Consider the following 24,048-nt stretch of genomic DNA (forward strand, 5'->3'; position numbering starts at 1 on the left):
GGGTGTTTGCCCAAACGAGTCCAAACAACCCGGCTTATCTCCTCGGGAATCGCTGGAGGAGATGACACTTCACTTTATATTATTCTTTATGCAGGTCGTGTTTGCCTCATCTGGGCCCCCTTCCATTTTCTCAGTCTTCTGCTGCAAACAAGCGCAAATAGAAGAAACCCATTTTATGACAAGTAAGCCATGTCCTGGTTTAAAAAACCCAACCTTCCCAAGTATTGCTGTGTCATTTTTTAAGCACCGCACAAATTAGCGCCACCAAGACGCCTAAAAGTATGCACACACACATTTTTCATGCTCACGTGTCGTATACGTAACATTCCAAGTTTTCGTCGCTTGTGTGCTGCTTTTTGTTGTGATGCCCTGGCAGGCATTTTGGCATTCTGGAGTTGAAAGTTAAGTCGTTTAACCTACATGTGGGCCCAAAGTACTTAGCCAGATTTGATGGCAGCTGCCGCCCTTCCCCAGAGCAGAGCAATCCCATTAAGCATACGCAGCGTGGTCCCAAGTTCTGTCTGTCAAAAGCAAACTCCCTCCGCTTCTTTTAATGTTTTTATTTATTGTTTTCAATTTTTTCTCTTGCATATCCAGATGTTTTAAATTAAAAACTCATTTAATTCGTTCTCTGAATAGATGCACTGTACACACAAAAACAAATATACAATATTTGGATTTAATAATTTGTAATTTTTTAGGCTATTTGAAATCTCGTTTTTGCTGAATCTGCCCCATCATGAATGGTTGAATGTCTGTGATAAAAAGCATGTCAATTTTCGTTTGAAAAACTTTGAAATGATTTATGCATTCGAACAATAACCAATCGAGAGTAAAACGCCAGAGACAATATACTTTTCCGATTTGCAAATATTATAAAAAATACTCATAAAATTTAATCGAAATGTCTCGTTTGTTTTTCGTTTCGCGGCATTTCAACAAGCATTTCAACTAAAATAATATTTCCTTCTCATTATATACACATACATATTTCATATAGGTTTTAAATGATTTCACTTAGGTGTATAATTAAAACTAATGATAACATTTCATGTTTTGTTTAAGTACAAACTTGAGAAGACTCAGAGCTGGGCATGGGCATTCGAAGTTCGAACAGGACTCGAACATTACGGACACTAATCTGGAATTTTCGTATATAGACCTTAATTGACTCGATGAGAATGCGTCGGCTATGGGAATGCAAATTAGCTGTAGCTCAGTGTTTTTTCAGTATTTTCAGCTGCCAAAGTTTATAATTTCACTTTCTGTTATTTCGCTTTCATATATTTTTATACATATACAAAAAATTAATCAGTCTAAGTACATTTTTTGTATGCATTTATGTTGGATTTTGTAAAGGTAGCGATTTTTAAAATTAACCCCCTCGCGAGAAGTTGATTTGAAGTGACAAAGTTTGTGACCCTTTTCAACTAAAGAATAGTATATAATAGTCGTAATATTATAATAATGAGTGAGTGTTTTGTGTTCAGCAACAAATCAACTTGGTAAATCATCATTACAATCATACACATACAGTTCGCACGCACAAACTCAGTAGTAGGCTCGCCTATCGAATCCCTCGACTTCCTCGTATATATCACTCGATCCTCTAAGTCTAGCTTAGACTTCCCTCTCACGCGTACTTGCCGAAGGACCAGCGCTGCGAGGACAACGCCGAGTTGCAGTGCTGGGCACTCACTCCCTGCTGGCTCTGGTCCCGCGAGTCCAGGCACACGTTGATCTTGTGGTGGCGCACCAGGCCGCCCTCCCGCATGATCCATCGCTGGTTCTCCGACTCGTCGCAGGCCTTCAGCACTACCTGGGACCCCCGGGCGAACTGCACCAGGGTCAGGCAGAGGTCGTCGTGCTTGATCTCGCCCCGCTTCGAGAATGCCCACTCCTGGTTGCCGCCCGTGTTGTGGCAAGGGAAGATGCCTATTTGAGTTGGGGGTAAAGTTGTTAAACAAAAATATAATGTTTAATTAAAAGATTTGAGATTTAAGAGAAAAGACATAAGATTTGTAAGCTTTAAATCATTTTTACCAAAAACTAGGAGGTACTTTACTTACCCACAGTGCCGTCGATTAAGTGGCCCATTGTGTCTAGGCACTCGGTGCCATCCTGTCTGAATTGGCCAATCTCCTGTGGGTCGGGGGCCTGCAGGTCGGGATAGACATTCTCCAGATACCACTTGAAGGGCTTGCAATGCAATTTTTCCTTCAAAGCCAGACGGTCGTCAATGCTGAGTTTAGAGACAACGAGAGGGCAAAATATGCGAATAAATAACTTGAATGAAGTATTCAAAGCACTCAAATAAAACAAATGGAAGAGCTCCCAGACTACCACAAGAGCCATACATTTTATAAACCACTTTGTCTTATGATTCGATTGATTTTTCTCAGTGTACTCACTTTCCGAAGGGAATGTTTTTGGCGAGAGGAACGGCATTGTAGTAATGCTGCTTGTAGTCATCCATCCAGACCTCTGCGGCACGTCGCGTATTCCGGGCGAAGACGTTGCCACTGCCGCCGGGGAAAGTGTAGGGATGTCGTTTGCGGAATACGTGACCCACGCGACTGCAGGGAATGATTTCCAGACTTCCGCCGCACTGCCACACCCGGAAGGATATCTCCAGGTTCTCGCCGCCCCAAACATCCATTTTCATGTCGTACTTGCCCAGCTTGTTGAAGTACGCCTTATCGATGACGAACAGTCCGCCGGCAATCATAGGCGTCCTGATGGCGGTCGTAGGGTCGTTGTGCCGCATCGCCCGCTCGGAAGGACTCAGGTACTCCCACTTGAAGATCAGATTCCAATCGAAGCCGCCACGCAAGTCGGCCGATGCCCCGATGTACTGGAAGTTGTCCATGCTGATCACATCGATGACGGGGCAGACCACGCGGGTGGGATCTTCGCGAACTCTCTCCAACAGAGGCTCCAGCCACCGCTCATTGCACTCCACGTGGCTGTCCAGGAAGGTCAGCACGCCGCTGACAGCGGCATCTGCACCCCGGACTCGGGACCGAACTAGACCCTCGCGCTTGTCGTTGCGGATCACACGTACCTTGTCGATCTTCGCCAGCTCCAAGCCGTCCTCGGCTGAAAGGAGGAAGAGAATTCAGGAAAAGAAATAATATATTAAGCTTGGGGTACTTACGATGGTCACTGTAGTCGTCCACCAGGACGATTTCTCGGATCAAGTGCTCGGGACTGCGATTCAGGACACTGACAATGGTGCGCAGCAACGTTGACCTGGCCTCGTTGTGGAAAGTAATGATTACACTCGTCTCGGGCAGGTCCTCGCGATATTTCTTGTTCCGACACCTTCCGTCAAATAAACATCTCCAAGTTAATAACAAGCTAATAAGGATTTCCCTTTCACTTACATTGGATTCCTGGTGTCGGGAATCTCACGATTACTGGGCAGGGAGTCGCTGGCCTCCTGGTTGAAGCGGTTTCTTATGTAGGGATCCTCCCCATTTCGCAGGGCACCTGCTCGTATGTAGCCGGCCTCATCAAAGTATTCGATTTCAGTGCCTCGCCCACTGGGGGCGACGGGAAGTCGACCTCCAGGACCACCAGTACCACCACTGACACCCTGCAGTGCAATAAGGATATAAAAGAAAGAATGATAAGGATGTGAGAAAGCTTTCATAAAACTGACGTATTTATAGAGTGGGAGAGTAAAATTATTTCCTTTAATGGAAGTCGTACCTGAGACGTTTCTTCGAGGGCCACAATGCCATTCAACTTGAGCCCGTGGACGGCATTGCGCTCGAAGTCCTTAACTGACCCGATTAGGATGACATTGCCGCCGGGATCGTCGGCCCCGCTGCCAGGCGAAGCACCTCCGGGGCCCGCTCCGCCGACTGGCGCCCACTGGCGGGCGGTGGAGGCTGCGCCCGCGGAGGAGGAGTCCTCCTGGAACTGCTGCATGGCGGTGGCCACCTCGCGTAGCCGCAGAGCTCGATTTTCCACCTAGAAGGACACAGAAGCCCGCGAGGGCAGACAAGTGTTTTAATTTATTTCTTTAATCTGCGCCGCACTGGCGACGCCGGCGCTCGTCCAGGCCAATAACTCAACTCATCTGGGAGCAATAGGGCTGCACTCGAAGAACCAGATACAAGTTATCATGCAGCTTGCAACTCAAAACATAAAATAATAATGTATTTTTCGCAGTGTGTAGTTGAAAATGTTTAATGCATGGCAAAGTTTGGTCAAAAGTTTCCTGTTCGCGTAATAAAATACATCGGAACATAACCAAAGGGAAGCCACTCCGTGCAGTTTCCGTGCTTCCTTCGAGATTAATAATCTATAAATTGCAAATGTTGCCAGGAAAACGCCCCGACAAACCCACTGCCCTGTCCAGAACCAAGATTTGCTGCCAAGAACATGGAAATCCTTTTAGGACAAAGGCCTAAAACATTTATACACCCCTCCCCAGGGCCAAACTTGGAGAATTTTTAAAGCTTCGCAAAAGTGATTATAGGAGTTGGCTAGTGTTTATAATTAAAGTTTTGGCACCGAGTGGCCAGCAGCCTTTGGAGAGTTTCACTGCGAAACTTGGAAGGCAATTATAATTCTAAATAAATGTTTAACTTTTTGCAGAAGCAGTTTGCAGAGAGACTCTTCTTGAATTTAAAGCTAATTTTTATTAAATCGGAGGAGCTCAGACCGATTGATTTTCGGCAACCGCACCGAAAAGTGACAATATGTCTGGGTCTTTCAATTGAACAGACACAACAAGGACAACAAGGACCGGCGAAGCAACCTCAGAAATCCTGGGGGTGGTTGCTTCTACTTTTAAGTGAATTATTTATAAGCAGCACGAATGGTTGAATGGAAAGCGCTGTTGAGCAAAATCTTGCACACGAACTCTGCAAGAAGTGCAAATGGAACGAGCTAGAAATAACAACTTGGAGCTAAAAATGTGTTTCAAATTGCTGCTAAAAGGCAACACGTTTTCAACAAAAACGCAAATCAAACGAAACGGAATGGGAAAGTGCCACAAAAGGGACTCGCAAAGAAAGCGAATAAGCGCTCCACTTGAAATTAAAATCACGCATACGCAGCGTATAACAAAAATGCTAAAGTCAGCCAGAAAATGTACAAAAAAATAAAAAAGAAATCGCTTTCAATACGCTCGACAGACATAAATCAGAGTTAGAAAAGCCCCGATAAAAGGGCTTCTGACAAAACTCTTGTCAAATAGATTCAACGCAAAAGGGCAATTAATAATCGCCTCAGAGTTCCCTTTCACAGAGACCCGGAATCGGGTCACTGTTTAGCAGAGTGAAATGATTCATTTGTCAATTTAGTTGGGTCGGATGGTCATCCAAGTAAGTTCGTTCCCTTTTTACTCGAGAGGTAGCAGATGTCTTATCCCTTTTCCCCTCAACTAAGTCACTAAAAGCCTTTCTCGAAGTTTAAATAAAAATAAATGGATTTTATAAGAAAATAGGATTTAAATTAAATTTGGCTTTTTCTGCCAGCTCTTATGAGTCTGGTAGTATTTTATTTTATTTCTTTCCTTGGCTTAGAGTGGGGTTGAGGCATTGGAAATTGATTTTCTAAGAACATACATAGCCCTGAGTTTGAAACTCTGATCAAACCACAACGGATTCATTTCGGATGGTTTCCATGTCAGACGCTCCAAGATTGCTATTTTGGAATATGCCAATTTCAGTTGGAAAACAAACACCTCGGGGCTTCTCGAAAACAACCAATTCCCTACAGTTCCACCCACAAATCCGTTTGAAATTACAACGAAGCCCTGGCCGCGAATGGGCCATGAGCAAGGCTCCAGGAGCCAGTGTCCAGATTAATTAGTTTCCGTTGTTTGAAGGGGAACCGAACTCGTTGTTTGGCTGTCAATAATGGAATGTCGCTCCCAATTAGGCCCAAATCAGCATCAGTTATCGGGCCTATGAATGGAATTTATTTGCACCACAAGAGAAATGGAAAATCAAGCATAAACTTTGCTCTCCAGTTGCAAATTTATTTGCCCTTTGAGACTGCAACTCCCATTGCAAAGTCCGTCTATATTTAGAATTTCTCCGGGGAGTGATGGCTGACAAATTATGGGATGGTCTGACTTCAAGGGATATTTGAAACTTTTTACTTCTTCAGCCCACTCAAAAGGTCAAAGTCAAGTCACTCAAATGAGCTACTGTGAGCTCATCAAATTCTTGTTTCTGGAATCTGCCATTAGCTCGACTAACTCGACAAAAACTATCCTCAAAATGGCTTGTGGCGACAGCTTCGTCAATTCGAATGGGAGCAACAAGTTGCCTTAAATGTTTTTTTGCAAGCAAGTTTGTTTTGCGTCTCTTGGTTTTGGCCATTTTTGGGTTTATTGCTCGAGTTCAATGTTACCAACCAAATAAAAAGAGAAGCAGAGACCCATGAATTGTTTCAAATTGAGTTCAGAGCCATTATATGACATTGATTATTTTTTAAGGGTCACTGGCAAAATATGGAGATTCCGATAAGATTTATTATTAACAGAGAAAGAGATGTTTTGTATAAAATATGAGCATGGCAAGGATAATAAAGTGCCAAAAACAGCAAGAATATATTTGTAGCTCCCTGTGGGAGAGAAGTATTATATTTTTCAATCGAAGCAGGCTCCGAGCATCACCTCTTGCCGCCCCTGGGCCAGAGCCCTCACAATATATCAAGCCGTAGACAGGATAATACAAAATATTTCCAAAATTGAAAACCTTTGTGTGGCACTTGACAATGGCCAACAATTTGAACGCCCAGCAAGTACAGGATCTGCAGCAGGAGTCGATGGAGCTGCCGGTAGAGGAATCAACCTCCGAAATGAAACTGACTTCGGAGTACTCCACTGATTCGGTCATCAATGAGATCATCGCCAAGTCCCTGACAACCGAGCCATCGTCTCAGTCGTCGTCGATGGTTGCCCTGTCGGAGCCAGGATCAGAGAAACGCCACATGTCCTTTCGAGCTCTGGCCCGCCTTGCGATGGTACTGAACGGAGTCATGACCCATCATCGCGCCAAACGGGCCGAGGACGTGGGCTTCTGGCGGCAAATGGCCGAGGGATACTGCCAGGAGAACGAGAGGTACCAGAGGGTGGTCGAGATCCAGCGGAAGAGGATCGACATCCTGGAGAGGGATCTGCGCACGCTGGTGGGCCTGGCCCGGGAGACCCAGCAAATGCTGTCGGTGATCAGTGCCGAGAAGCGTTGCAGCCAGGAGCGCGGTCATGGCGAGCACGCCGATTAGAATTTGGTTAATTTGTGTATCGAATTTTAGTTTAGCTCTAAGTGGCAAAAAAAAACTGGTATTTTTTGGTGGCACACAGTAAATTTTACAAATTTTTTTGATTAAAAATATTTTCAACAGAACGTTCCAAATGGTTCCTTAAAGCCCAAGCCGCTTCTTAGAGTTAAAAGGGAAGGTTTTCCTTAAATGTTTTTTCTAGGAACAATTTCCCTTTTCTAATTAGAGACATTTTTTTCTCCTTCAGCTCCTACCACAATTTGAATGTTTTTGTGAGTATCCCCCTAATTTACTCAACCTTAACCATTATTTGGTTTTATTTCTGTTGTTTGTTTGCTTGCCGGAGTGGAGCACAGATTTCTTTAATCTTGAGTGCTTGGTGCTTCGTGTTTCCATTTATTTTTCCCATTTCTTTTTTTTTTGTTTCCATTTTCAGAGTCTCCTCAGAGTGTGTGCACTCTTCCAGCTGAATGATTTTCACATCGACAGAGCCCGGGGCCGGGAAAGAGCTACTAACTGCATAATTTAGTAATTGGAACGTATCAAATTTAGTTTTCACCCATATATTATTATTATTTTTGCTCTTTATCATTTATTGCAATCGAATGGTGTTTCTCTGCATTACAAATTAGAGGTTGAGGATGCCGCACCCCAAAGTGGGACACCATCGAACCGAACCCACCACAAGAACAACAGAATTCAATTAAAAGTCTATACACGCCATCGAGAACCCAAAAATATTGACAAGCACATGCCACTTGTCTGCACATCCCGCCCAGAAAGTGGTCGCGGCGACCGTTGAACTCGAACCTTGATAAAAATTGTTTATGCCACATGACATGGACCCAGAAATCTTATTATTAAGTTTTTTAGGCAGCCAGACAGGCGAGGCAAACAGGACTGTTGAAAAGTTTGCCTAACCGAAAAGGGTATCCCATTTCATCAGAATAATCAAAACAGTATTTGAACTCTTGTTTTTGTGTCGGGAAAGTAAGAGGCGCATGTGGCCGGGAATATTAATATTTCTTTGGGATTTCTTTGGAAAGGTAAAAGTTATGGACTAACAGAGTTTGATTTTCAGTAAAGCCTCTTCACTTTCAAACAGACAGTTTTCTATTTTTAAAAATAAAATGCAATGTCTCCTCGAATCTTTATGATGGATTATAAAAACCAAGTCTTTTGTTGACTAAATTCCGAAACCAAGAGCAAGAGAAATGCGATCTTATCTTGGTCTAATGGCATTTTTAAAGGCATCTGTAAACTTGTGGCCTAACATTAAACCACATTTTAATGTCAACGGTTTTGCCAAAGAAACCGAAGACACATTTTTTGGGAAGAGCCAACGACGAGAAAAGTGTCCAACGACCCATGAAAGCGGCTTGGGGCTTCAAAGCAAACAGAAATAATAATTATCTGGTGTGTTTGGCCAACACCAGGCGATGGATTGATCCCAACAAGTTAATGGGAAAACTCACATGTGATGCACACTCTCTGCACTCCACACTCCCCCCCAATGACCTCCCTTGATAGATGATTGTGTGGCAGCGGCGGCGGTAACTGCAGCGCGTTATGCAACTCACTTGTGGCACGGTGGCATGGAAATGGTGTGCGATGCCCCAACCAAATTGCGGCAGCATCACCACCACTGCCACCAACAATTGCAAATTGTTTGGTAGCAAAATTTGTGTGGCATCTTCGTTGTCTACTCTTTTTTATTGTTTTTTTTTTGTTTTGTTTATAGCCAACCAAGCGGTTGGCAGCGGGGCACAGTGGCAGCCGAGTGACAGCAGCGGTTACTGCCGCAAACGAGTTTCTTTTTGTCTTGCGAAACTCAATTAAATATATAAAATGTTATTGGTTTTTGTTTGGGGCTTGATCTTCCTTTCTATTTCCGCTAAGGTCACAAAACAAATCTGCCATTTAAAAGGCTTGTAATGATTTTTCCGCTATATCTTCAGATGGGTCTTAGTTGGGTTTTATGGCAGCCAATTAAAGAGGCTATAGCTTCTAATAAATAAATCAAAGTATAACTGCCAGTCGCTCAGTTTATTAGTTTCTAGTAGCCTCTGGGTCTTAAGCCTTCGACTATAACCTTTCTAAAGCTTCTCTAAAGTATAGCTCCTCTTTCCATCTAGAAGATTACTCCTACTATTTTGTATTTTTGGAAATGATGTAAAAAGCCATTAAAGAGACCTCTCATGTGCTGGTAATCCACATCCATCCCAGTTAGGACTTCACTTTAAAGGATACTCTCTTACAATTATCTGGGAAAATTATTGTTGGTTTTTATAGCCCATACCCTTGGCTAACCAGGCGTTCGAGGCACTTAATATTGGGGGCCACAAACGTTTGTGCAGCTGCCCCCTTGGGCTCCCTGGTTGCCAAAACCCCTCCAGCATCGCCTCCAGCAGTTAGTGCCACAGCAGATGAAGCTGCAATAAATTGCAACTTGCAGCCGTGTGGCAGCAGCTGTTGCATGTTTGAGGTTTTCGGCCTGTGTGTGTGTGCTTCGCTGTTTTGTGTCCAAATTGCCGCACTGAGTGACTTTGCCTAAGTGCCGACGACTTGTTCAGCCACGCCCCCTTGGCACTGCCGCCCCCTGCCAGAAAGCCCAAAAGTCCACAACCCGAGTAGACAAGAGCACTGTGTTCCTTGGAAGCGACAAGAGATCTCTTCATAAAATATATGGAAGTGTTCTGCATAAATTGTGGAGAACTTTGTGTGAAGTCTAGTTCCCTGAATTTGGATATAAAATTGCGGTTGGCCACGCCCATCTATGATGTTGCGTAAAAAAAAGAAAATCAATTAAGGTCGAGCTGGAAATTAGCTCGAAATATTCACGCCTCGGCTCCCCATTTGTGCACTTTATAATCAACTGGTGGCCGCCAATGTGGGTCATCCATTAAAGCGGACTTGAACCGAAGTCATATAGACGACCATAACAAATTGTGGACTCTGTTATTGGTATATCTCTCTGGCTTTTGTTTTCCCCCCAGTCACCATCCATGTCTTCTATCCGACCCAGCTTGATTGCCTTTCTGGGCTTTTCATTTCGTCTGGCAGTGAATATGTGACTCATGGACAGCCTGAATTTTCAATGATTAAGCACAAATGGGAGTCCGGCAGCTGGTGACGCCCTCAAAGAAGGAAAATTAAAAAAACAGTCAGTCACAGTGTCTTGGAGCTGGTCACAAAACGATTGAAAAGACTGACTAAAAAATAATCGCATTTATCATTCATAGTATAGTGAAGCTCTTGGCTATATTTTTTATCAAATTTCTTTTATCACTGTGGACGGAAGTCCACGAGGTGACGACCTGCATGCCTAGGCGTGCGCTTTTATTATTGTTTGACCTTAAAGTTTCAATATATTTGAGATCACTGTTCACTCTGGCACATGTCATCAGTCAAGCTAGAATGAGCTAGCTCATGGTCCGTCAGTTGTTAGAAATACAGCCGAGTCGCATGCAAAGAGATACATTCGAGACAGTTCAACAATCAGTTGATAGATGCACTGTTTGTCGAGGGCCCGAGGGGGACAAATTGTCGGAGGCAGTCGGAATTGTGTATTATTGTGGAAATAGAAGGAAAATTTTCGCTTCTATTAGGAGATCTGTGAACTCCCAGTGAGTTAAAACAAAACTAATTGACCCCAAAAGCGCTACATGCGACCTCCCCATTATTATGCAGTGCGGTTTGGCCGAAACAGGAGTTCATCCGAGTTTTAATTAGTCTATTGGCAAAGTGCATGCGGTTGATGCCCAACCACATTTCAATAAATAGCTAATCAATGCATTCAATCGGATTAAAATTTATAGCCCGACGCAGTGCAGTGTTTGCCCGAAAGAGAATTATTTGCGGAACAAATTAAAGCGTTTGTTTTTGGAATAGTCCAAGCCGTTTTGTGGTTTCTTGGCATAAGATGATGTGATGGCCAAAAAGCCATCAAGGCTGAATGGCTGCCCTTTCAACCACACGAGCCTCGAACAATGAGAAATCAACTACTGCTTTCGGCCAAAAAAGGAAAAAGCGGAGGTGAATGTCACTGCCCGAAAATCGGAAAATACAACGACATTAAGACTGGGAATGGAGCAAGAGCCCCCAAAAAGGCGGTTGGTATTCAGTTGGCTGTGAGGAGATAAAAAAATAAAAGCGATCGGAATACGAACGGCACGGCGGCCGACAATTGGCGACAGTATTTCATGCATTTGAATTGTTTCCCCGTTGGACTTTCTCGAATTGTTCAATTTTCTGCCGCTCGGCTCGGCATTATTGCATTTGTGGTCGAGAGCCGTACTTTCACTTGCCTGGGCTTCAAATTCGTATTTAAATGATCATCTTTAAATTGACATTTAAATGCGAGCTGGTCATGAGTCACGAAAGAGCTCTGTCTGGGGGCTTGAGAGCTCAACGGATGGATTTGTTTTAAAAACAGCTTAGCCCACGAAATCATAGTCCGAAAATAACTACTTTTCAATTAAATTCTATGAATAGCTAAAAAAGTGATGGTTTAAATGCAAAAAATGATGGTCGCACAAAAAGTGTAACAATTAAATGGGTCAACCAGCATCCCATCCAGTTTCCCCCTCCAGTTCTCACGCCGCTTTGTCGGGCTGTTGCCCAACTCCGGCAGCTGCCCATCATTAAACCATAATTATTTAATGCCTCAGAAAAAAAAAAACGGAGCCCAACAATCTTCGATGGGCCTCACTTTTGTTTTTGTTTGGCCGTGTTTGTTTGTTTGTTTGTGCAACCGCCGGCGACTAGCACTTGGCCGAGGTGTTGTTGCTTTTTTTGCCATGTTTTCCTGGCTGGTGGGCGCCATCGGACGCCATCGCCCCCATCATGTGAGTTGTTAACTGGTTGTTATATTGTTATGTATTTTTTGTACTTGCAGGTCTTCCTTCTCTCCTTCCGTTGGCATAATGAACTTGAACTTTATGACGCAAAACACGTCAAGTTGAGGAGAGTTGGGCAAACAAAGTGGCAGGGCCTCTGGTCCGTCTTGTAGACTTTTATGTTTATTTCTTTGTGGCATTATTTTCGAGATGAGCCTGGTTAAGTGGTGTTGGCTCATACGAAGTGGGTTACTAGTCGGTAAAGGTTACAGCTTAAATTTCTTTGAAATTGATTAATGAGCGATCTTATTTTATAGTTCAAGGGCCTTAAGATTCTGCTGTTTAGTTCCTCTACCCCTTTACTATCTTAGTTAAATGGCTCAGTTTATAGTTCAAAGTTCTTCTTTGTCTTTTCGGGACAATGCAGCGTCTTCCCCAGCCGCATTTATCTTCGTTATGCCATTTGGGGCTTCTGCTACTGGCCCCAGTAGGAAGCAGTCCAAACCAGTTGTAAAATAACAATAAAAAATCAGCAAACAAAATCGAAAGTGGCCCAAAGGCAACTACCAAAAAAGTATTGTCGATAGCGGTGGTAGCGTGACCGGTTTGTACACTGAGAAAGAAAAGGTTATCTTTTCGGAAATGAAAAAATCTACTCTAGTAACAAATAAGAAATCATAGAAGCCTTTCAGGAAGTGTAAGCCTTAGCTCTTACTCTCCCAATGAACTCCAACCTTTCGGCCCAGCTTCAAAATTTCTTCGGAGTGTAGTCACGGACAGGCGAGTCCGCGAATCCGAAGAGGGGATAGCTATTGAGGTGAGCCAGACGACCTTGCCCGGATGCGTTGGGTTACGGCTGCGTTGCGTAATGGCAGATAACCAGAAAAAGGCAGATGATGCAGCCTCCTCGGCCAGGCAGATGGCGGCCAATGCGGCTGCTGCGGTTTCCTCCACGGCTGCTGCGGCAAAAGATACAGCGGCGGCCGCAGCCACGGCGGCCAAGGACAAGACCGCCGCAGCCGCCAGTGCCGCCAAAGACAAGACAGCCGCGGCAGCGAGCGCCGCCAAGGAAAAGGGTTCATCAGCAGTTGTTGCGGCTAAGGACTCCACCGTGGCAGCAGCTGGAGCGGCCAAGGAGAAGGCATCCGCCGCCGCCACTGCGGTAAAGAACAAGGCGACGGCATCGGCGATCGCCTTGCGGGACAAGGCCTCATCCGCTGCCATAGCTACCAAGGAGAAGATCGTGGCGGGTGCGGAATTCGTCAAGGAGCGGGTGTCAGCGGCGGCAATAGCAACATCGACGGCTGCCTCGTCGGCGGCCGGAGCCACAAAGGAGAAGACTGTGGCAGCAGCGACGGTTGTCAAGGAGAAGGCCTCGTCCACGGCAATAGCAGTGTCGGCCGCAGCAGTGGCCGCCAAAGACAAGGCAGCAGCGGCAGCCGTGGCTGTAAAGGAGAAGGCATCGCCATCGGCAGCTCCTCGAAAGCAGGAAGAACAGTAGACCATTCTTTTATACTTTGAGTACTAATAAGTGATAAATTGTAGAGTTCTAAGAACAACCTGCTCAGGAAATGGAGAATTGGTTGACTTTATAGTACAATTTTCTGATAGAGGGAGTTATGAGGTAACTATGAAAGTCCAAAATATAATCAATCCAAGCACTATCTCTCCGGTATCCAAGCGCCAGCATAAAGCCAAAAGGGCACATCAGCAATTTCGTTTGAAAACACTGCTCTCCCCCTCCACAGCAAGTCAGAAAAAACAAAAAACAGATGGTCATTTCGAACAGAAAACATGGCAAGCGGGGGAGAGCAGCAGATAACCGGTTGGGCCCATTCAAAAATTGATATCCCCAGCCGGTTGGACGAGAAGTTTTTGTCATTTAAGCCGACTGTGACCTCTAGGCCCAGTCGTTTGTCCCCAGTACCCAGTCCCCAGTCCCCTTGGGCGCGAATTAGTTGAACAGAATCGAAAGCAAAGCCTGTCTGCAGATAAGAATCGTTAATTATTCAAAGTAAATCAAAGCGCTCATCAAATGCCAAAGAATCAAGCAAAGTTTGTAGGCCGGGCCTACCAGTTGTCATTGGCAGCGGGCTCTCGAAAGGCCAAGTTTTCTGATAAAATGCTAATTTAGTGTTTGTGGTTGGAGAACATGGCACTCGGACGGGGTGTTTAGTTTAATAATATTTCCGACACCAGTCCAAGCCCTGTTTTTAAGTGGATTGCAATTAAAAATTGGAATCAAATTCAAGTTTCTTGGATAAATATTCCCAGAATACCCCCATAAAACTTCCCTAACGAAGTCTGCTCTCGTCATCGAGTCTATATTGACTTTTCTATAGAAACCAGTTCGATCATCGCCGTCTATTGAACTTAATTAAAATTAATTTCCATTGCCCGACGATAATTTGGAGCGTTTTCAAGAGCAAATTACTAGATTTTTTGCTGGATCTCTGGCATTCTTTTCAAGTGATATGTGTTTTTGTTTGGGGGCTCCAGAGCGATTGGATTTGGATTGTCAACCAGAGCGTAACTTGCTCCATCACGCAAATGTCATGTTTGCCTTTTGCTCTGGTCGTGCAGATTTGTTTTTTGAATGTAAATAATCGGGTGTTTTTGTATGAGAATGCAGAGCTCTGCGATACACAGAGCCATAAATCGAATTCATGAGGCGTTAAGGTCTTGGAAAGTATTTTAGTTTGAACTTGAAATATTTATAGCACATTCGGAGCCCCATTATTGCTCATCTTTTTTTTCGGCAGGGCCGTAAAAGTTAAGTGGAACTCGTTATAATAGATTTCATAGCACTCTGACTCGGGGCAGGAGCAGCAGCGTGGGAGTGGCATGTGGCATGTGAGAGAATCGAGAATCGAAGAGGAACTTCTGGGTAAAGTTTCTGTCCGAATTTGCATTTCTGATGGCTTCATTTGCATTTGCGATGCAGAAACATCTTTGAGCTCGCAGCAGATGGAAATGAAAATGTTGCTGCCTGCAATGCAAATTCTTTTCGAGCCAAATTTATAATTCATATCGAAATTAAAGCAGAACTTAAAGGCCGGTCAGCCCGGCTCCAACATAATGGCTTATTAATTACGAAAATAGTTTATTTAATTTGTTTAAAGTTCTCGGGCCTGAACTCGGCTCGATCTAATCCATTAGATGCGAGTGGAAAGTTTTGACATGGCAGGAGAAAGTTTCATTTTAGACTCTGTATTAGGAAGCTGCGGGACACAAAGTGGTTGGCCAAAGTAATTAACGCAAAAAAGCGGCCAAGACCAACAAAAAAAAAAAAGACGAAAACTAATCAATTTGTTAGGTAACCGACTCCCTGCTGCCAACAATTAAACTAAATTAAATGTGTGATTGACTTGCGTGCGAGTTTTGTGATTTATTTTCCTTTCGAAACTGATTCGATTTGATCGTGAGATGGCAGAAAAACTCGGATATGCTTTTATGAATGAACTGTCATTGAATGGCAGCGCGATGAGGAAAGATGTAAGCCATCGAACGGGTGGGTCTTCGAGTGCTGCAATCCAAAAATAAACTGGGAATTGGTAGACCGGCTGAGCTATACGATTACTGGCAAACAACATGTTACTTCGCCAGATTATCAGAAGCGAGTTAAGCTCCCAAGTGATTGCTGATAGCTCTGAAAATTCCCAAGAGCCAAACAAAGCTAATCTATTTAATTATTGTAGTATTGTGGCCACTTGAAAATGTCAAACCATTTTTAAACAAACTCTAGCTATCTTGGCTTGAAATCTGCAATCTTTGGCCTAAATATAACTCTTCCAGAAATAAATAAATAATTAAACAGTGTCCAGTGGCCCATGAAAAGCGGAATAATGACAACACCAAAAGTCCAGTGAGTGGAGTGTGGTTTTATTTCCGGAATTGCATTCGTTGGGGAAGCAAAAAAACCAAATAAATCAAGTTTACATGAAAAATTATTTTGGAGATGACTGTGGTGAATGGTAAGGGGATTAACAAGTGGCTAGTGGCAGCGGCTCTAGTGGCATGCCACAGAGAATGATGATGATGGAGCCGGGAGCCTGGAGCCTGGAGTCTGGAGCCCGGAGCCTGAAAATTTGTGCTCACTCGTAATCGGCTTCATTTGTGCTGATTTACGTTTTCAGTTTTAAACACTCTGGCTCATAATTACTATTTCCTCGATTTAAAATTCATTGCAAAGGATCAAAAGTATAATTAAAAGAGCATTATTGCAGGGGCTTTTCACACTCATTACGTCTCTGTGTATGTTGGCACATCCCACGCAGTAATGAATATGCTTTTCATTTGACTCGTCTCTACTGCTTTATCAAAAGCATTTTAATTTACATCATTCCAAGGGATAGTAAACTCTCCATAAACAATTTTAATTATTGCTTTAATTTTTTATCCGCCCAATAGTTTCTGATGGCTATTTTTTATTAAAAAAAAACCAGAACCAGGACCAGTTCGCTACCAGAATTCAATGGATTTAAGGAATTTTTTGTGCAGCTACCCCATGTTTTTATAAAATCTTTACCCCTTTTCCCATTTTACTCAATTTTTTTTTATTGAAAGCCACTTTTATCCACACGCCAGCAAAATAAAAATAATAAATTTTTGATATTTGCTGAAATAAATTGACATTTTGGTGCATGGGGGTCGGATGGGGACTGCCTTGTAAAGTTTAAATGTACTCTTCTACGAAATTCGTGTTGGTCTTGTTGGTTGGATAAATACGTAAACACAAGAAAGCAAATTCAATTTAGGGGCACGTGTATCGGAGACAAATACAATCTAGATTCTAGAACCACATAATACCGTTCCAGTACGCACATAATTCGAGGAACTAAAGGGCATACATTGAATAAGAAAATTTGATGGAAAGTTAAATTACATTTCAGGGGAAAACACCTAGATCCCTCTATCTCCATAGGTTACTGAGGCCCATTAACCTGAGTCCCGTTTCCGGAATCCAACAAATAAATATGCCAACTATATGGCCCGGAGATATGAATGGCAGCTGACAGGCCGAAAAAACTTAATTAAAACTTGTAAAATAAGCAACAAAAATACGGTTGCCGGCAGTAGATGATGCCACCTGGCCGTACGTGTGGCTAATTATGTGCAAAGTGAAAGGGGGGAGGGTGTGCTGGGAAAGGGGAAAAGAGAAAACAATGGCATATCATTGGTATACTTGGTGGCGGCGGGCTAAGTACCCATATATTCGGTGGCAATCAAATAATTGCTATGCAGGGCGTCATACGCAACAGACCTCTCCGGAGTATTCGTTAAAAAAATTAAAATTATGATGATTCAAGCGGAAGAGGAAGGAGTGTAGAAGGGTGGACCAAAATTCGATCGGGTTGTACCAGAAAGAGTTGGATGAGTGGAGCAAAAAGTGCTGAAACAACACCTGGCAAAAAGTCTCCCAGAAGGAAATCGAAAGTAAGCATCCCAGCTCTGAGTTATTGCCTTCAACTTTAAGAAAATCAGTTCAATAACTCACCTTCTCCGTGCTGGACTGGAAGTAGTAGACCATCACGAACATCCAGATGATGCTCACGAAGACGATCAGCTTGATATTTCGACGCATGGTGGACAGCTTCTAGTTGTGTATTTATCTTCTATGTGGGTTGAGGACGTATCACGTTCACTTCGGCTTTATTTATTTACTTTTTGGTGTGGTTGTTTTGGCAAATGAGTTATGCGAATTTCACTGTTAAGCTATTTCCAGTAAAAATATAAGAAACAGAGAAAAACATTGAGATTTTAATTGGTTCACTATTTAAACCGTCACTGTATCTATTTAGTTGTGATTAATATTAAACCAATTGACTAAAAATAAGCCTGAAATTCTGTTCCTGACCACTGGGGTTTCCACTCTTGTATTGTGTTTGTTTAAGCCTATTAAGAGTATTTATTGTGGCTGGCCGATAGCGTGATTAAATTAAATCGAATTTGAAAACATCAATCAACTGGCTTCTTGGGAAAACGAAAAGGCCACTGAAAAGGCCACTGCATACTCCTAAGAATTTATCTAATCCAAGAGACTTTATCAAACGGAGGGCAAAACCCGCAGAGACTGATAAGAATTTCAGTCACAAAAAACAGCCTTCGAGCCAAGTTTGTCTATTTTTTTGAGTTTGAAGCTTTTATCGGAGCGTTCCAGAAGTTACATCACTCGCATTTAATGGATGCTAATTAAACGCTCACCAATCCGCATTGGTAACTTTTAATTTCGGTTTATTTTCGGGGCAGACGGTGGGAAAAGCGAAAGTAACCGCAGCTGCTGCTGGCTCACTGGCTGGCTGGCCGAACTTAAATAGCACTCTGGTCGAAGCTGGCTCAGACCCCCGCGAACATTACGCATACGCACCGAAGACCCTGCTCGCGATAAGATAGCAATTTGATGGGGATGGGTATGTTTTTCGCTGCTATTTCTTGTGTTTTGGTGTGTAAATCACAGTAGTAAGCCGCAGTTGGCACAATTGGCCGGCAATAATCGCGATGTCTTCTGCACCGTTTACTTGGCCATGCCATTATCTTGGCCAGTATTGTTTCATCGCAGCGCCGTTCGCCATTCACTTGTGCTCATTATTGCATTTACCGTTTTGTCGATTATAACGACTGTTGCTAACGTGCTAGCACGAATTTGGATTTTTATTTGAGTTGAATTCAGGCGCCGCCCGTGGCAGCCGCGTTTTGCCACCAAAAATCGGTTGCCACTTCTTTGGGCCACCTCGAGAAGCGAGAACCGAGACGAAGCAGTCGGCGTTTCAGAGACAAATGGCCAAAAAGAGCAGCAGTCGGTTATATTTTGTGCTTCGAGTAGTGATGCCGCTTTGGCTTGTTTTCTATTGGTGTGGGTGATGTTTGAGGATAGGTGGGCGTTATTACTTGCTTTAGGAGGAAGTAATGCAGGCTATTTAGAGGGCAGACTAACTTAAAAATTATTAATATTAAAATATTATAAAAATACAGAATAAAAGTTTGGATTTTGGACTCGGCTTTAACCATTCCTCAAAGTGCTTGTTCGTTTTCAATAAAATTTAGGGGGAATTCTAAGACTTTAATGTCTGTAGAACTGACAAAAAGTAAATGATATGAGTCTATATCACTTAACATTTAAATGTATCTACTTATTTTAAAACAGAAAGAAATGTTTAACGAACTATCTTCCCCGGGTTATCAGCTCTTAAAAGCTGTTGGCATCACTGGTCGCCAGTTCGACTGGGTGTGAGCGTATAAGAGTTGCGTTCGATGGTGCTCACTGCCAACATGTTCGATGTCCACAGCCCCAATGAAGCTGGCTTGATTAAACTACGAGATTTTGTTTGGCTTAAAAGCCGAGTTGTTGTTCTTTTCATAGTTGGCCAACTAAAGTTTGCCAAGATGTTTTAGATTTTATTTTTGGAAGGGTAAAGATGCTGCTGCAGGTGGAACCTCGTTAATGAGTATGCAAAAGGCCAATTGTTTTAATTTTAAAACTTTCAAACCAGATAGTGTTGTTTCATTATTTCTATGTTGATTTTAATCTGAATAGTTTCAACTAGAGTTTTGTTTAATTTTAATTATTTCTGCAGAAACATATGATTCGGTTATTTATGGCCGAGGGCTTAGTTGTTTCGTGATTTATTTCATTTTGGGGAAAATTAATTTTCCCAGCCACGCCATTACAATTACTTTTTGGGAAAACTGTTTTCCACTTTTAATTCAGTTCCGCCGCTTCGGTTTCTAATAGGGCCTAATAAAATATTCATTTAAGTTGTTAGAACCAAATTCAATTATGCAGATATGCAACAAGGAAAAAAATCTGCAACTTTTTGGTGGTAACAATGGTCAGCTGTCGGGAATTCTCCACATCCACATCCATATTTAATTTTGTTCTTTTTTCCGCTTTCTGAACCGCTGCAGTTGGTGTAAAAAAATAAACGACTTATTTATAAATAGCGTATGTGGGGCAATCCTAAAAAGGATAAAGGATGAGCAAGTGGGTTGCTCATCCACCATTCCACCAGTTCCAGTCTCCTGGCCCGGTCCAGTTCCGTCCACTTGCCCCCCATTTAAATTGGCTAAAAACTCTAGGACAGGCAACAAAGTCATGAATATTCACATAAGCACTGGAAGTGGAAGGAAACGAGACAGCCATCTGAAGAATTCTCGAATAATTACACAGATACAAATACAAAGGAAGTGCAACTCCCCCACATGTGTATGTACGAGTGTGTGTCGGTCTGGGTATTCCATTAGGCGTAATTAGAGCATTTAGCAGCGGGGAAAAAGTTAAGAAAAGCCAAGAGCACAAACTGACAGATTCAGTCGGAATAAATTGTTGGAATATATGTACATATGTATCTACTGTATAGATTCTATAGCGTAGCGTGTTCACACACTGTTAGGTGCATTCCGTACTCACATTCGTACAATTCTAGTTGTGTTTGCCGACATGCATGATTGCCATTCTACTACTCAGGAAATTAAGTTAAAAGTTGGGAAGCTGCAGACGGCAGCTTTGTTGGATGATTATTTGAGAACTGGTTCTATGGGTTGTTTTATCTTTCATTTCTTAAATTTATATATACTTGAATGTCTAAAGTAAAGACTAGTACAGGTCCAAAGGTCTGCCCTTGGTTATGCTTTAGTACTTAATTAAAAATTTAAGCCAGACTAAGAACTAGTTCCAATGTTGACAGATATGCTCGGCCCACAGTCTCGTCTTAAAATGGCTCTTGCCTGAAGTACGATAATTAAAAGTTGGCCAAATGTTGCATGAGTTGCAGCTTTCTTGAGATGACTTAGCCCCTTGAAGCTGCAGCATCTGCCCCTTTTAACTTGAGTTTCTCCGTTTCGAGGATGGCCGCATCCGCTTGATTGCGCTCCATTTGCCACACAACTCCTCGTGCGAGTGTGTGCTTGAGAGCTCACCTCGGCGCCAAATGCTGCAGGATCTCCTGCAATGCCTGCATTGCAAATTGAACTGCCACCTCGTTTCCTTATATTTATATTTTTGAATATGTATAAACTATACACTCGAATGAAATAGGGAAGATAGGGTTTTTTATTTTAAACCTTATATTTCAAAACTAGTTTATGTCTAACTAATATCAGTTTAAATACTGAAAAATAATTTAAAAGTAAAACCCAGCACCCTTTTATGTTTTCTGTGCACTTTTTTCCTGTTGCATGCAGCTGCCAATGGCATAGCGGAAATCATAGTGTGAGTGTATTTTGTCAAATGGCGGCGTAAAAGTTTCCTGTTCCTGCTGCCAAGGCGCCTCTACCTGTCCTCCAGGCCGTATCTACTATCCTGCGGAAATGTTGCAACGATTGCAAGGAGAGGAGCTGCCACAAATTAGTGCATAATTTCATTAGTCACTTCATTTATGGCAAGAGCGGCAGGAAGTGTTTCCTGAAAATCATCTAAATTTCTTGCAATTTATAGAGCGTGCTTGCCACAAAACAGGTGGGGTCCTTGCCACAGTACGCTTGATGGTGTCCTGAGCGTCCTGATGACAGACGTTATGAAAGGAGCTGATAACTGGCTTCAAGCAGCTCGAGTATGCTTCTGAGAAAGGGGAAATTTATTGCATTTTGAACAAGTCTCTGGCAGGATATGGTGGCCAAGATAAAAGGTTTCCTTGATACGAGGCTTGGTAACGGAAAAGTACCTTCCCTAAGTTTTACAGGATTAGTGTTGGCGGATTGAGTTGCCTTGTAAACAATGAGGGAGATTGCGCCATAAAGGGTTCTTATAGAATTAGTAAATGCTATTTTATGATAATTTTAATATTTTGAAGGTCTCACTACATGTAAACAGATGTTGATGGAATTATTAATCATTTTATAGTTATTTATTTAGAAGCCTGAGAAATAGATGATGTTATTCCTTAAATTAATAATTTAATACAAATCTCGCTTAAAACGGAAAGAAAATATGAAATAAATAAAATCCTTTGGAAGGCTTTTAAAATGGTTTATAGGAATAACTTATGAAGATTTCAAAATCGTTAATTTTTTAGCGATTTTTTTTTTATAATTTGATAACTTGCACACAAATAAATATATTTTATTTTTAATCATTCCTTTAACTGGGAACTAGAACAATAATTTCCTTACAATATTTTTCTTTGGGGGTGCAGTTAACGGTCTCACACATTCTTCTCCCTTGTTGTGCTACGGAAGCCGGCCTTGGTCGTCTCTCTCGCGGGCTCTCTCTCAAAACACGGCTCATACACCACACACACTCCCAAAAATTGTGGCTCTCTTCCGCACCCACTTCCGTTCCCGCTCTTCATCTGAGTCCTTTTCTTCTAAGGATTCACAACAACAGCCCCATCAGCTGCTTCGGCTGCATTATTAAAGTACCCCTTGTTTTTGCTGTTTTTCTTGCTGTTGACTTTTTTATTTGCCTTTGGCACGCGCTTCTCTCGACTTGTTTGGGCCGCCTTCGATTTTTAGCCAACAAGCTGCACAAATGCAGGCCCAAAACAAACCACAACAAATGCAAATGCCTTAACATTGATTTTTTCTTGGCTTACGTTTTAATTCGCGGCTGAACACTTTTTATATTTTCTTTGCTCTATTAATTTATGAACCAGGCTTGGTGTCGGATTATTGCTTTTCTTTCCTCTTGGCCACTGTTTCACACAATTTGGGGGTTTGTTTAAATGCACTTTTGGTGTTTTAGGGTGTTTGTTAAATGTTTGAGTACAAAAATATACGTTCGACTATATTAAGTTTGTTAACATCGAGTTAATGCATAAATTTATTTTATTTGTAACATTTCGTCGACTCTCGTTCCCCGATTTGTTCGACAGACTGAACTTTTTCAGTCTTTTTTTTTACGCCCTGAGAGGCATGTCAAGTAACGTTGCTTCTTCTTTTTGTCGCGCATTTCCGTATTTTGTTACCCTTTTAGCTTCCTTGTTCCTCTCTTCTAGTCTCTCGCTTGGCGTAAGGGTGTGCTTTCTGGCGGACTCTCTTCCCCCACCGAGAGAGCCAACCCCCATGCGCATGTCCTGACTTTGTTTTGGTATTTTACAAAGCAAATACCGTTCCAAGTGGTACGCCAAAATATTTAATTTTAAAAGGTATTACTAACAATATCTTTAAGTTAAAAAAAATACAATTAATATTAGTTAGTTTGAAAAAAATCATGAATTAAAAATCTAAAAATAATATATAGTAGATGAATCTTAAAAATCATCAATATCATAGACCATACTATTAATTTTCCCTTGAAAACCAATCATAAATCTGTCAAAATTGTCCTTAATTTTTCAAAACACAAAGAAAAACCCACAGGACCTTATCCATTTAAAAACATGGGACGACTGCCAATAAGACTGAAAGCATAAATTCTTATTAGCGTTCGCTTATTTGCATAAAAACACAAACAGCCGAACAGAACACACAGAAATAACCACACACAAATATCCTCGCTTCCCAAACATATCCATATTGCGAATTGAAATTAATCGCTTAACCCTTTTGCATATGTCACGTTCTATTCTCATCCAAAAAAAAAAATTCGAAAGCCCGTCTAAGGACATGGACAGCTGGGCGGGGATGTCTGCGTTCGGCGATAGAAGTGAACTGACATTAAGCTCAAGGACGACGTTTCCGCCGCCCACCTCACGCCACCCACCGCTGTGTCATTTGTATGGATTATACAAGGCTAAATCATTAATATTTTTGTTTTTCTTAGCGTTTTGACTTTTTGATGCTGGTGCGCTACAGAAATTTGCATAAAATGGGTTTTTTGTCGCCTCTACTGGGGAGGGAGTGTGTGTGCCATGAAAATTAATAAGGACGGCAGGACACCCTTTCCTGCGAGTCCTTTTTGTTTATCCCATCTAAGTGGGTCTCGTCTGGGAGCATTTGATAAGATTTCGGCTCGTCCTTTATCCTGGGAGGCCCATACTGATTATGACGGATGCTGATTATGAGTTTTTGTTTACTTTTCAGATCG

The 24,048-nt window shown here is 42.4% G+C and overlaps 2 protein-coding genes across 4 annotated transcripts; one reads left to right on the forward strand and one right to left on the reverse strand.

Annotated features, from left to right (window-relative positions):
* Positions 1-548: 548 nt before the first annotated feature.
* Positions 549-22,983, reverse strand: LOC6498486 (polypeptide N-acetylgalactosaminyltransferase 2). 3 transcript variants are annotated; one of them, XM_014906660.3, is made up of 8 exons: positions 22,616-22,983; positions 17,584-17,801; positions 3,715-3,978; positions 3,387-3,598; positions 3,158-3,324; positions 2,412-3,099; positions 2,070-2,242; positions 549-1,935 (listed from the first exon to the last, which is right to left on the reverse strand). In XM_014906660.3, the coding sequence occupies exons 2-8, from the start codon at positions 17,668-17,670 to the stop codon at positions 1,634-1,636; spliced, it is 1,893 nt and encodes a 630-aa protein (XP_014762146.1). In that variant the 5' UTR covers positions 17,671-17,801; positions 22,616-22,983; the 3' UTR covers positions 549-1,633. The 3 variants fall into 3 exon arrangements, with proteins under 3 accessions (XP_014762146.1, XP_014762147.1, XP_001962927.1); XM_014906661.3 differs by lacking the exon at positions 22,616-22,983 and adding an exon at positions 18,685-18,893; XM_001962891.4 differs by lacking the exon at positions 22,616-22,983 and adding an exon at positions 18,454-18,672.
* On the forward strand, positions 6,632-7,370 carry LOC6497012. The gene has a single exon (XM_001962893.4). It carries the CDS (start codon positions 6,742-6,744, stop codon positions 7,249-7,251), a length of 510 nt encoding a protein of 169 aa, XP_001962929.1. The 5' UTR covers positions 6,632-6,741; the 3' UTR covers positions 7,252-7,370.
* Positions 22,984-24,048: the final 1,065 nt, after the last annotated feature.

The sequence above is a fragment of the Drosophila ananassae genome, chromosome 3R (genome assembly GCF_017639315.1).
Source record: "Drosophila ananassae strain 14024-0371.13 chromosome 3R, ASM1763931v2, whole genome shotgun sequence".
In the NCBI taxonomy this organism is placed as follows: domain Eukaryota; kingdom Metazoa; phylum Arthropoda; class Insecta; order Diptera; family Drosophilidae; genus Drosophila; species Drosophila ananassae.